General features: G+C 39.4%; 1 protein-coding gene across 2 annotated transcripts in view; it reads left to right on the top strand.

Annotated features, from left to right (window-relative positions):
* The window catches only part of LOC121888957 (collagen alpha-1(XXV) chain), a 146,046-nt gene that overhangs the window by 128,207 nt on the left and 4,619 nt on the right, over positions 1 to 13,220 (top strand). For both annotated transcript variants that reach the window (XM_042400592.1, XM_042400591.1), the window contains exons 16-34: positions 1,281 to 1,316; positions 3,299 to 3,343; positions 4,808 to 4,870; positions 6,023 to 6,091; positions 6,876 to 6,920; positions 7,526 to 7,570; positions 7,915 to 7,992; positions 8,399 to 8,422; positions 9,278 to 9,322; positions 9,435 to 9,479; positions 9,667 to 9,747; positions 9,886 to 9,948; positions 10,114 to 10,164; positions 10,880 to 10,906; positions 11,359 to 11,439; positions 11,756 to 11,791; positions 12,322 to 12,375; positions 12,549 to 12,602; positions 12,860 to 12,886. In XM_042400592.1, the coding sequence (XP_042256526.1) occupies positions 1,281 to 1,316; positions 3,299 to 3,343; positions 4,808 to 4,870; positions 6,023 to 6,091; positions 6,876 to 6,920; positions 7,526 to 7,570; positions 7,915 to 7,992; positions 8,399 to 8,422; positions 9,278 to 9,322; positions 9,435 to 9,479; positions 9,667 to 9,747; positions 9,886 to 9,948; positions 10,114 to 10,164; positions 10,880 to 10,906; positions 11,359 to 11,439; positions 11,756 to 11,791; positions 12,322 to 12,375; positions 12,549 to 12,602; positions 12,860 to 12,886 (969 nt within the window). The remainder of the gene's footprint in view (positions 1 to 1,280; positions 1,317 to 3,298; positions 3,344 to 4,807; positions 4,871 to 6,022; positions 6,092 to 6,875; positions 6,921 to 7,525; positions 7,571 to 7,914; positions 7,993 to 8,398; positions 8,423 to 9,277; positions 9,323 to 9,434; positions 9,480 to 9,666; positions 9,748 to 9,885; positions 9,949 to 10,113; positions 10,165 to 10,879; positions 10,907 to 11,358; positions 11,440 to 11,755; positions 11,792 to 12,321; positions 12,376 to 12,548; positions 12,603 to 12,859; positions 12,887 to 13,220) is intronic.

The raw sequence follows: 13,220 nt of genomic DNA on the forward strand, positions 1-13,220 counted from the left end.
CATTTTCTCACACGGTGAAAAACAAATTCATAACTGATAATGTTGCATCACGGAAAAAGGACACTGACAGCACACGGACAGACAAGACAGAGCAGCACTGCGCAGCGAGTTATTCAGCGAGAAATATACACAAATCTATCATTCCCATGCATGCTGCTCAGAGTAATCTCAGTCAGCAGCTCTTCTCCCTCTCCTCTTGCACCGTGCACATGCAGGCAGGAGTGAGAGTCAGTTACTATGGTTACAGGAACGCTCGGTATTCCTGATAATAGGTTTTTAGTTAATTGTAAAGCTATTTCATTCATCCAAATTGTTTGTACTTTGTTGCAATCATTAGACTTTGTAGATGGCCTTGCGAGTATCAAGAATAGCAACTCTCAGGTTTAACATTGTTGAACCAGGTTTAATTATCCAAATCATATTGTGATGTGTTGTAAGGCTATTTCATTCATATAAATTGTTTTCCCTTGTTTGACCTTGAAGATGGCCTAGTAACCTGCAACCTACTACCATTTTAGGCTACATTATGTTTTTAGAAATATAATTTCAAATATGAAATGGCCATTTTTCTGCTAATCATTTCCTGTCCTGATCCACCCAATTATGTACTGTTCTTGATGCATTCTTGGTTTTCATAGCATCCTCAATCTAACTAATTTAGACTAGTGCAGGTGGCTGTTTTTGACTTAATCCAAGAGGTTAGGTGGTGTAGAAATGCTGGAAATTTGTTTGAAATTACAATTTTTTTCCTGGGGAGGACCCCCAGACCCACCTGCCAATTGTGTTTCTTTCCAAGTTTGCTCCCATATTTTAAAACATAACGAGGTGCCCATGGTGAGGAGCATAGATCATAGATCTGGCGTGTATATCAAAAATGCTACCCAATAAACACAAATTAGCAAAAAGAAAAAGTCTTATGAAAAAGGTGTTGGTTCATAAGGCCAGAGAGAGGTCGAATAATGTTCATTTTATTATGAACAAATATAATTAGCCCCTCCCCCACGAAACAAATCTCTCTCCAAGCTGAAGTCAAAACTTGGCAAGTCCGAGGAACTGTTTGTAAATTCAAACTTACGAAGTGGAAACTTACTAAAGTCTTTACTAAGTCTCTTCTCACATTTTAATGGTGCAACCTGATTCAGTAAATCACTAGTGAAACTAGCTAGTAGTTCCTAAGAATTTAGTAAAGACTTAACGCACAAACTTATTATGGATTTAGCTGGTGCAGTCCAATCCAGAAATGAAGCGGTTGAAAAGAAACCTCTTTGCATGTATTGCAGGGTGAACCTGGAGAACCTGGACGAAGTGGACACAAGGTAATATTTGCTCTTTGCTACCCATGGCTCTAACTATATTAGATAGATAGTATTAGCAAACATATAGACAAATTCAGTGTCTTATGACTGGCTATAGTTTGATAACTGTATGGTGGTTTCTGTATTGATAAGTGAATATGGGAATAAAATATCCCTCTAATGCAGCAGCAGAAAATGCTGGACATACAGTAGCTGTCTGAACATATTTCTTCAGTTTCTATGAATACAGTGTTGCCTCTGTGCCATTTGACACATACAAATTTTGATGTAAAAGGTGAAGCTCCAGTCTGTTGTGCAAGATGAAATAGTTCAAGTTCAAGTTTTGACAAGAGCATTCCAATCTCAGTTGAATCTCACTGTTTAAAGTGTAATGAGGGCTCATGTCCATGGGAGGCTCCCCACGCTGAACCTGACACTTAAACTTGAACTACGGAGCATCGACTCATTTTACATTTTCTTTGGCTTGACACTTTTTTTGAGCCAGACAGGGTAAGCTCCTAGGTATCATACTAACACCTCTGGACGTACTAAATCCTTTGAATGTTTTTGCTTAGTTTTATTGCAACCTGCATTCACAGCCTTAAACCACCAGGTCATTGCATTATGTGGTTAGCAACAGCCTAATTGCACATTGTGTTTGGTTTGTTAGTATGACCTATCAACCAGTTTGTATTCCAGTACACACTTTATCAGCCAACACACAGTATGAAATAAAATGAATATGCAAAAGAAACAGTCACTAAGGAGAATAAAACAAGCATGCAGCAGATAAGGAGCTATTTTCTTGCAAAATGAAAGCCATTACTTGTCCCCTTACCAGACTGCTGCTGAGATTGCACCAGTGCACCATCTAATTACACTTTTTAATCCCAAATGCTGCACCCCATTAATTTCCCCTCTCTTTCCTCTGTTTGGACAAACTGTTCCCAGACAGACAGAAGAGCTTTTAGCAAATGTCTTTTTACTGCTGTGCTGCAAAGAAAACACTTGTGACCCGACTAATTTTTTTGACTGCTTTATCTTATCTGTCATTTTACAGCCATTCTGCTTGTGCTGACACACTTACAACTTGTATTCCTCATCATTAACAGCCATCATGATTGAGACGTTGTCCCCCATTAAATATTACCATTGGATGGCATTCAATAAGTGTTGGTGAAGAAGTAGTCCACAAGAAAGACTTTTATTCATTAGTTTTACAATGCTTTCATTAACCACAATGGATATTTACAGCCCTCTCTGATCCCCTGAGTGCTATTATAGTTGATCATTCTCGTGTGGCGCTAATCATGTCTTTTCATATGCCATAAATACAATGGTCTTAATAGAGCGTTAAATTATCCAGAGTCAGAAATTTTGTTTTTAAAGTCTTGCAGAGGCCTCGCAAGGGACCTGACCTCTGATTTTTCCACAGTTGAATCAAATGACTGCGCGTTACTCAAACTTGCATGTAATGGGAGTCTGGAGTTGTCAACTTGACAATGACCCGACCTTGGTAACGGAGAAACAGGCCAACTCTTGACGTCTCGCACTGCCAAACTCTAACGACCTTGAGGCCACGGCAGCTCTCTCAAACAGCTTTTGCAACTTTAATCCAAAGTATCTGACAGTTTTTCCTTCCAGAAACCAGAACTTTTCACACCTGCCCAAACCAATAAAATCATAAAAACAAAACTCCATTGCACTTTGCGAAGGGTTGAGTGTTATAACAAGCACTAATCACACTGTCAAGCCATGGCTGCATGAGTTGGTATGAAAGTGCATGTGCAGTACCTTCTGCTAGTGCTTACCACAAGCACATGACAGTCTACACACACTTACGGACAGCAGGCCACTTTTCAGAATTACAGCAGGTTGATAGCCAGAGAAAACACAAATAGAAAATAAAATGTAGAGCTAATAGAACCCCAAAGAGCCTACCAACGAGGCTTGACTCAGCTTAGCTTGGCTTGGCTGTAACATGTCACACTCTTCCTGTGTAGGGAGAGCCAGGACTTCCAGGGCTGCCTGGACTCCCAGGGATAAAGGTAAATGCTTCGCTGTTTTTATCCCCAATCATTCCCCTGGTGTTGTCCATGTCCACCCGCTTCAGCCCGTCGAGAGCAGATTTCAGAGCAAAACTCAGCTTACCTATCGTCATGCCTCATGTTTGACAAATTAAAGTCTCATAATCTTGCTTTTCCTGCTGTGTGGGATTTTTTACCTCAACCGCAAGCTTCCATCTGCTGGAGTGTCGGAGGCACAGACATACCTGTGCATTCAGTGCAGAGAAAAGTCAGGAGCTCAGGCAAACTTACAGGGCCAAATAGTCAATGTTTTTGATCTGAACATGCCAGAAGTCAGACAGAAAAGGATCTCATTAAGGTTTGTGGGTAACGTACAGGTCTATGAATTAATGATTGGAACACTGCATCCCTGGCAAAAACTTCAGTCGGCTTCCTGGAAGGTGCAACATGTTTTAAAACTACTGCTTGTTAAGAACAGGAAGTTCTATTTTTTACTTTAACTCTTAGAATTTCCCAAACTACATTTTTTATTTCTTTTACTGTATCATAACAAAACAACAGCAGATGGTGAAACTAAATGCACAAAAGGCACATAATAATGCACCGCCATCTAGGATCATCAGCTTGAAACATAACATGTGAATGCAAGGAATGCTCAAATGGGCATGATGAGATGGTGCTTGTTGCTGTTTTGGTTTTATTTTTCCTCTTTGTGTATGCTTGTAATGTGCTGGCTTTGTAAAAGCCCATTCATTCTCTACTTTATACACTCCTGTTTTTACTTAGGAGGCCTGAATGCTTGATGGATTCTAACAATATTTTGCTAACGTAGCACTCACGGGTTCTGAGCTCCGCTTGCACTTTGTTCTGCTCTGCATTCTTCGCCGTTTATCCAGCTGTAAGTGTAAAAGGTGTAAAAGGCAAGTGTCCACTGCCTTTCCAAAGACTTTCAGTGCCTCAAGTGCTGGAGGTGGGTCCTCTGGCTGCAGATGGTTTACTAATAAATTGCAATTAAGTTATTTCACAATCAAATGTAATAAAACGAAGCATCATACCTCATACTGTAAGCCCACTCCTCATAACCTGTGTGCAAATACAGAAATGTTTAAGCTTCTTCATAAGTGGGAAAGAAGCTATTTTTTGCACACATAAGCAGAGCACTTCTGTGCCCTGATGAGTTTCTAACAAGGTCAGTCATTATATCTGTAAAGGCTCAGGAATGTATGTGAAACGAGGGGATAAATTAACAAGCCACTGATGATTTGCGTCCGTGTGTGTGATTTGTGCATGTGTCTCTGAGTGTGTGCGTGCGTTTGTGTGCATGTGAAAGGAGCAGTAAGTGCATGCTTGTCGTTTTGAATATGTTTGGCCATGCATCTTGTGTATGTGTTTAGCGCTCATTAGGACCGAGTGGAGGTAGTTCTACACCAAAAAATACCCTGTGGAAAACAGTAATATGTGCTGATTTTTTTTTTTCTTTTTTAGGGTGAGCCTGGATTCCTTGGTCCCCAGGGAGAGCCAGGGCTCCCAGGACTCCCAGGAACTAAGGTGACTTCAGCTTTCCACAAAGTGAACTACAGTAATCTTGTTTATTACTGTGTGAGAAGTATTTTCTACTGACAGCCGCATAGCAGATAATTCAAATCAATGACAATAACATGCAACAGCTTCCACAGATTTTTATCACATCCTGCCTGTGTGATCATTATTGAAAATCCTGATTCCTAGTCTCATTAGCCATTATTATTACACTTTACCAAGGTTATTAAGCCTCTGTTAATTCAAAATGTCACTTGGAAGTGGTCAGAATGAGCTAATCCTCACCGCTCCCTTTGTGTCGTGACATTATCACACTGAGAAGCCGGCGGTGATAATCCACACACACTAGAATTAATGTTCACATTGTCCTTTTACAACAGGCTGTTTGCAGTGCATTGATAATATATCAGTCTTGCATTGTGCTCTGACATATTTCTGTTGCTTAATCAAATGTCAGCTAGAAAGGAGCATCGCAGCAAATATTTGATCTGATGGTTTTTCCTCGTGTTTGTGACATTTTTCAAACTAGCGGCTACAAGTTATGATTAGCTGTTATTTGAAGAGGAACACAAAGCTGTACTGTCTCAACACTGCTGAATAATGGTTGTGTCTCACTTGGTTTCGAGTATCAGCAGTGAGTAATTAAGAGTATGAGCTCCGAATTATACCACACCTCCCTCTGTTGGCTCTCTTAATTCACTTCACATTGAGAGAAAATGCACATAACTATCCAACTATACACTGCATTTTCCCTAAAATATTCATCTTAAAAGACAAAGAGGGCTTGATGCAGATTTATGTTTTGTTTTTTGTTTTTTAGAAAATAACATTTAACTTTGTCAAGGGTCATAATCTAACACAAAGCAGATTGTGCTTAGCATAAATATCCACCATCCAACATGTAAATCTCTTGAGTAAGCAGACTTGTGAGAATTTGTCTGCGCAGGAAGGGCGGAGAACTATTACACAAGATTTCTCAGTCTTGTCAATACTGCATAACATTAAGGAAATTGAATGTTCAGAAAATACATCGCAGCTCTTTTGTTGACAATAAAAAGACACTGACCCCGGATCAGAAGCAAACACTTATTAATTACAGATTGCAGGAGAACAGTGCTAACTTACCTTTTTTGTTGAACTGTTTTTTTTCTGTCTGTGCAGGGTGAGAGAGGCGACCATGGGCCACAAGGAAAGGGTGAACGAGGTGAAATTGGACCCGTTGGACCAAAGGTCAGGAATGCAAGTGCGCATGCTTGCGTGCATACACAAATGGCATGAATTAAGAAAATATAAAACTGTATCCTTCAGCAGTATGTGCTTCAGAGCTTCATATTTGTTCAGATATGGCCCTTCGCCTATGTGGCACATTGATTCTTGCTGCCATCTAGAGCCTCCCTGATGTAAGCGCACATGAGAAAGTTCCCAGAGTTTCGGATGAGATCAAGTAGAATGCATTCCCAAAGCGAGGGTACATTCAATTCATCAAATATTCAGTTATATTAACAAAGAGAGCTGGCTAAACCATTATAGCTCGTAATAAGTTCAAGGCTTTCCCTGGAGTCCGTGCAAAGTAAACCAAATATAAACGAGTTTACCATTGTTTATGTCTGGCACTGACCCAGCAGGTAGCTTAAGCTCCAGTCTAAACTTAGACGACACACAGATCTGTTTCACATCCTATTAGAAACCCCAAAAGTGAAACCCCTCCTTTGTCAGTGACAAAGTTCAAATAAACACTCTCTCATTGCTTGGCAGTTATGGCATATTAAAAGCGGGTTATTTTAGTGAAGTTGACTGCATGGCTCTCTTGGGAGGAGTAAGAGAGGTTGATGATATTTCTGGTGTAAAATATGGATTTGACATACATTACATTTTTCATGAAGAATTTGGACTGAATCCATAAAGAGTGTTTGTATAATTTAATGTTTATATGTCAAGTATTGGATTTTCTTTATTTATATTTACCCTCAAACCATGACTCTTTTTGGCATCTGTGTTTTCTTACTCATAACAGGGTTCACAAGGAGAGGCTGGCACACCCGGTCCTAAAGGGTCAAAGGTAAGCGTGGCAGACATGTTTACTTTAAATTTGGAGAATCCTTATTGGTTCAAGGGTCAGTTGATTATATTTTTTTTAGTCACTACCGTTGTGCTGAAGTCACGTACTTGTAGGAATATCTGACATCAGCTATGCCTTTTTTACGGAAAATAAAATGATGTAAACTGTTTAAACAGATGCAAACCATTAAAGCTGCAGATTTGCAAGTGGAATTCAATGCTGATGGAGGTTTTGTGGTATTATTCATAGTAGCAGTATTAATAATATGGCTATGATTGCTATTGGTGTTGTTGTACATGCAAAAAGCTGAACAAAAATAAAGTTGCATTTCAATTGCACAGTTGTCTTCAGTAGAATAGTTTAAAAAAATGGTTACATATTATTACATACTATGTGGTGATATAAAATACTAGAACATGTCGCACTATAGTGAGGCATGATGTGATATATGATTCACAAAAATTAGTCCATGTTCCACAGTTTTTACAGTGTGGAATTATTTTGGACCAATATTCCCCCCCCCCCCCCCCCCCCACAATGTGAACATAGTAATAGGAGTGCTGACAATTCTTTGAGCTCGGAATTTTTTTGTCATCTCACATCAGGGGGAGACTGGAGATAAAGGAGATTTGGGATCTGTCGGTCCAAAGGTAGGCATCTATATTAAAAGATGATAAATGCCTCTATTCTCCCCTTTCCTTAATGAGTCTATGATTTTGCATCTGATTGAAAACTTTAATTTTCCCTGACATGATACACTGCTGACACATTTACTACTACTTACTATTAGTATAACCCATAGACTGTCTTTGATAAAACCACACATTGAATACCACTAGAGGGCAGCAGTCAAACCAGAGCAGGTACTTGTGTTCTGAGGATCCCATGCATGAAAATATTTTTTTACTCACACAAATTGATGTCGGTTTCTATTATGTTATGTATAAATCAGTTATGCAGAATGAAAATGTGTTTTCTGAATGTCCGTGTGCAGGGCCCCCCTGGGCAGAAAGGAGACCAAGGAGCCACTGAAATCATCGACTACAACGGCAACATTCAGGAGGCTTTACAGGTCAGACACATGACGACCTGATACTGTTATTGTGCCCATTTTTGCTGCTTCAAAATATCCTATTTTGTCAATAGTAGATGGTACAGTAAAGCATTTTGCAATGGCAGTCACAACAGGAAGGTTTTTCATAAAATATATGTCAGACTGCAAACATACCTGCACATATGCAACTTCCTAGCATTCATGAAGCAATAGATATGCATTTAAGCATTTGTATCTCATAGTAGCAGCTTTTTGCAGTATTTAATGTTATATTTTATGATTTTTAAAAAAAGAAGCTAATATCCATTCTTTTAGTAGAACTAATTTTGAGGATGTATCTGTACAGTATTATGCTTACACAAAGCTTTGTTTCCTGTGTGACCTCTGCAATCTCCCCATTTCCACTTCTATTGGCCCACTGCAGAAGATTACCACTATTACAGTAACGGTAATTAGGCTCTGTGCGTTCTGTGTGTTGTGTCATCTCCACAAGTGATTCATCTTTGTCCTAGCATGGGCCCAACCAAATCCCAGCCCCAGTTTGCGCTGCCCTGTTGCATTTGTGCTCCCTCACCCAGCAACATGTTATGCTTCTGTGTGACACCCTTACAGGCTGCCTAAGTTGCTAGTTGTCTCCTTGAATGTCAGTAAAAACATGCTTAAACTTAAATGTTGCTTATTCCTGAATTAATATGTTAAATCAGTTTATCATGCGAATAATCTATAGTGGAACCATATTACAGAATAGAAAACATGGTCAATATTTTCTAAAAGAATGGAAGGAAATTGGCATGTTTAGCGTCACAAGTACTAAAGTGAGAAAATCTTTGAGAAATCATCCTTGTTTACCAATCAACATTTGGATTTTTCTTTAACTTTTTACACCCTTTGTTTTACTCTCTCTGAAGCTACTAACCATAAAGCAGCATTTGTCTTCCATTTCCCCCCCCAAATTATTGATTCAAATGGGATGAAATTAATTAATTTCTGAGCCCTCAGAAAAAAGAACCTGACATCAAAATATGTGACTCTGTCAATGATTAATGATGATAATTATTTATTCATATGTTCAAGCTAACATGTTTTCAGCTTTGGCATGTGTTCTCAGTTCAGCATCTTGTTCATAGTTTGTAACTGATTGCTAATATTTTTTGTGCTGTTGGCAAATCATTTCATTGTGATGGGCAGTTCTGTTGTTGATTAAATGTAATTATTAATAATATGTCCCACATCTGTTGCTTTTCAGCAAGTGTATTCTATGTTGATTATAATGAAATCTCCGTCTGTGTCTCTCTCTGTGCAGGGTCCTCCTGGCCCTCCTGGGCCAATTGGACCAGAGGGTATAAAGGTGAATATTTTCTACTCTTTTTCCCCAAAATGCAATATGAATCTCATTAACGTCTGCATTTCATACTGTGTTTGCAAAAATGTTGACGTGTCTTTTTTTTCTCCTCCCCCAGGGGGATCGTGGTATGCCCGGCCTGCCCGGACTCGATGGAGAAAGAGTGAGATGATATTGTATTCTCATGTATAGATTACTTACATTTGAACTGGTTTAAAAAAGGGAAAGGAGACCTAAGCTTTAATATGTCATGATGTTTATTACTATATAGAAAATAGATTTGCATAAAGATCCACTTGGTGAAAAGTTAAAATAGTTAAATTCTTCGTGTGTTTGCCTTTTTCTATCAGGGCTACAAAGGCTCTAAGGGAGATATGGGAATGCCTGGAGCTTCAGGGGAAAAAGGAACGACTGGTTTACCTGGTTTACCTGTAAGTCTCTGCATACCATAGTCTAACTACTTTACAGGATAACTGCCTCAGAAATGTCTTTGTTTATGATCATGACAATTCCTCAGCCATCATATTTGATGGAAACTACATATATTTCATGACGCCTTTGCCCCTTAGGGTGTCAACGGAGTAAAGGGGGATAAGGGAGATTCAGGTCTACCTGGTCCTCAAGGTCCTTCAGTAAGTGACTCGACTTATAATAACTTGCTATTAGTATTCTCACTTATTTGTATTATAGATGATGTATATCACTGTATTATTTTGTCCTGTCTGTCTTGTCTATGATTAAACATGTCTTTTTGAATCATAATTTGTTAATAAAATATTTATATGTTGCATTTGCAGGTCATCGGCACTCCAGGGGCACCAGGGCCCCATGGTCCACCAGGACCTATGGTGGGTTTCTCTAAAAAGTTCTTACTCTCATCAGTGGACAACATACTGTACCAAACCAAATTGCATAATATGAAAGTACAAATATACAAACCATAGTAGCATAAATATTAGCAAATAGAGGCTGTGAAAAGAGTCTCAACTCTCCACGTGTCAGGTGATCCATCATATACCAAACCTTAAATATCGTTTGTTTTTATTTGTGGATCATGAAATCTGTATTTGTCACCAGTATTGAGACTACTTTCTCTCCATTAGATTCCTTGCTTTACACTGTACTAATCTAAGATAGTTTCTCACGGTATTCTCAGACACCACAACCTTCTAAAAGACTAAAATACAAAACTCATGTGTGATTGGAGTAGAGACAGTAATCAGAGACACTGTGAAATATCCGTTCCCAGTGATTTAGGAGTCTGTCGGAGTCAGCCGACAAACTGGTGCTGTCAGTGACTGATAGCATCATCAACCTGAATGTTTGTGGCCTAGTATACCACTTTGTCTTTTGTGTAATTCCACAGAAGTGTTGTGCTTGGGCAGAGTCACTGATGAACAAAGAATAAATAAAACAGAGCTGAAGATTTGGCAATATTTGCCTGTGGTAAATTTCATCTGTGCTGCAGTTGTTCTGCTTGTCCCATCCCATCATCACAGCTTCACTAGCAGTTCATTTACTGTGGTTTCAACTAATGTTTTTCCATCTTTTGATGTTTTTCAGGGACCTCATGGATTCCCTGGACCAAAGGTAAGCTCACCCCTAATGAAAGCTGCAAACACATACAAGGATGTATGTTTATTTAAGCATTAAAAGAATTGCAACACCTCCTGTAAATCTGGGTGTATAAACAGTTAATAAATGCTTGGTACACATAGTTGTTATCGCATATAAATATATTTTTAAAGTAGTTTTATAAAACATATTAAATCTGCCTATAAAATATTATACATGTGTACTTATCGTGGTTATGTACACATGTAAAAGTTTGTTCATAAAGTTCAGCCAAGACATAAAGTTCCCTAAATTTAAGGTAATAAGACAACCAAGTAAAAGAGCCACTCGGGAAGTCTTTGATTTTGAAGACACAAAGAGGTTGACTGCTGGATTGAAGGATGTATTTTTGGACAGGCAGGACAACACACTGTGTTACTAACTGTATAGCAAGAGGATGACCTTTCTTTGTTCCCTTGTTTACCTAGGGGGAACCTGGTTTGCATGGTGTGAAGGGCATGCGTGGGGAACCAGGCCACAAAGGGGACCGTGGACCATTAGGTCTCCCGGTAAGTTCAGCTTTGCACTATGGGATATCTCCAACTACATAGCCCTGTCACCCATAGAAATTCCACCTTTATACTTTATCCCTGTCAGATTCCTTGTTGTGCACAAGAGTGTGTGTTTGTGTGTGGGTGTGCGTGTGCCTTCTCCATTTCCTGTCTTCATTTTCATTTGCCTGGTCTGACTACTCTGCCAAACTCCCTGTAACACATGGTGTAATTTAGTTGTTGTAAACCCTGCCATCAACCTGTCCTAATAACTGTGTTCATCTGGTACTAATCCCGCCTTGTTCATGTCACTCATACCTCCATAACCACGCAGGGAGCCTCCGGCTTGGACGGCAAGCCCGGAATTATGGTGAGTGTCATGTGACCAAGAGGCTTCACCACCCAACTTTTGTCTACTTTTCTCCCCTTCTCACCCTCCATAAAGTCCACTTTTCCCTCAAATGTTTCAGCGACATCATCCCCATTGTATTGTATTTCATTGTGACTGAAAAGAAAGCTATGACAACATTGTAAGTATGTTAGCCAGGAGTCAAATTAAGCCACACTGAGTTTAGTTCACCAGATAATGACCATACATAAAGCTGTTACAGCAGGCATTTCAAGGCTCTCGTTTGTCCCGTGTTGCATTAACTCAGCATTAACACACACTCATACATTAACTGTGTCAGCAGTGTTGTAAAATGTCCTTTGTGGCCAATGCACGTGTACTAGCAACAGCTCTGTGTGCTGGTTGTAGGTCAAACCAGGTGAGAACATCATACAAATGTGGATGCTACACATGATTGTTGCTTTCCATCTGCTATTTGTTTGGAAATAATGTTGAAAGAGCTGCTGTGGTCAGATGATGTAAACTCACCATGACGACACTACTCTTTGCAGGGCATGGACGGGCCTCCGGGTCCAGCTGGTCCAGCTGGGCCGAAGGGTGACAGAGTAAGATCGACTTTTCTGTTTAACAAACTATCTGCTGGGTTTGGCTTTATATCTGCCTTAGGATACATGTACATGTTATCTTTAGTTTTAGGTGTTTCTACTGTAAAACTGGCTCATTTTAAAGTGACTGTGTATGATTCTTTGTGATTGCAACACTGATTCATCTGTATTAGGGTGAGAGAGGGGCACCAGGAGAGCCAGGACCAAGGGGACCTTATGGACTACCTGTGAGTTTGATGAGGATATTATCACATTGTGTTAGCAGATTTAAGTATCACAACCTTCAGCAACACATCTTTGCTGTTGTTTAAATGTTACCTGTAATAGCTCTTGCTGCTTGAGAGGGTAATTATGTTATGAGTTATGAATCTGCTGACATTACCCCCATTTATTGGTGTAGGTATGATCTCTGCCACAATAGAGAAGTATGATTGGTGAAAGTCAATTACATAATGTTGATACAGCTAATATTTTTTATTCGCAGGGAGCTGCTGGAACACCAGGCTTGGATGTAAGTCTCTTCATTTACTCAATTTTGTCTGAAGGCAAAGAGAAAAAAAAGCTACTAGAATTTTTTAAGTGATGTGACGGTGCAGCAAATTGTTCCAGTATAGGGATGCTCGGCAAAATAAGGCTTTTAAATGTAGAAAAAATGTGTAAAGAACCAGCTGTCTACAATCAACTGATTTGACATTAAGCCTAAGGTGTGTAAACATGCTCTTCTATCATTAGTCATGTGCCTAATTAGCACCAGGTTTGCAGCTCCACTCATTATACACAAAGATCCTTGACCCACATGCACAACTTTTGCTGTTTGTAATTTAACACCCCATTCCACACATTTT

The sequence above is a fragment of the Thunnus maccoyii genome, chromosome 22 (genome assembly GCF_910596095.1).
Source record: "Thunnus maccoyii chromosome 22, fThuMac1.1, whole genome shotgun sequence".
NCBI lineage: Eukaryota > Metazoa > Chordata > Actinopteri > Scombriformes > Scombridae > Thunnus > Thunnus maccoyii.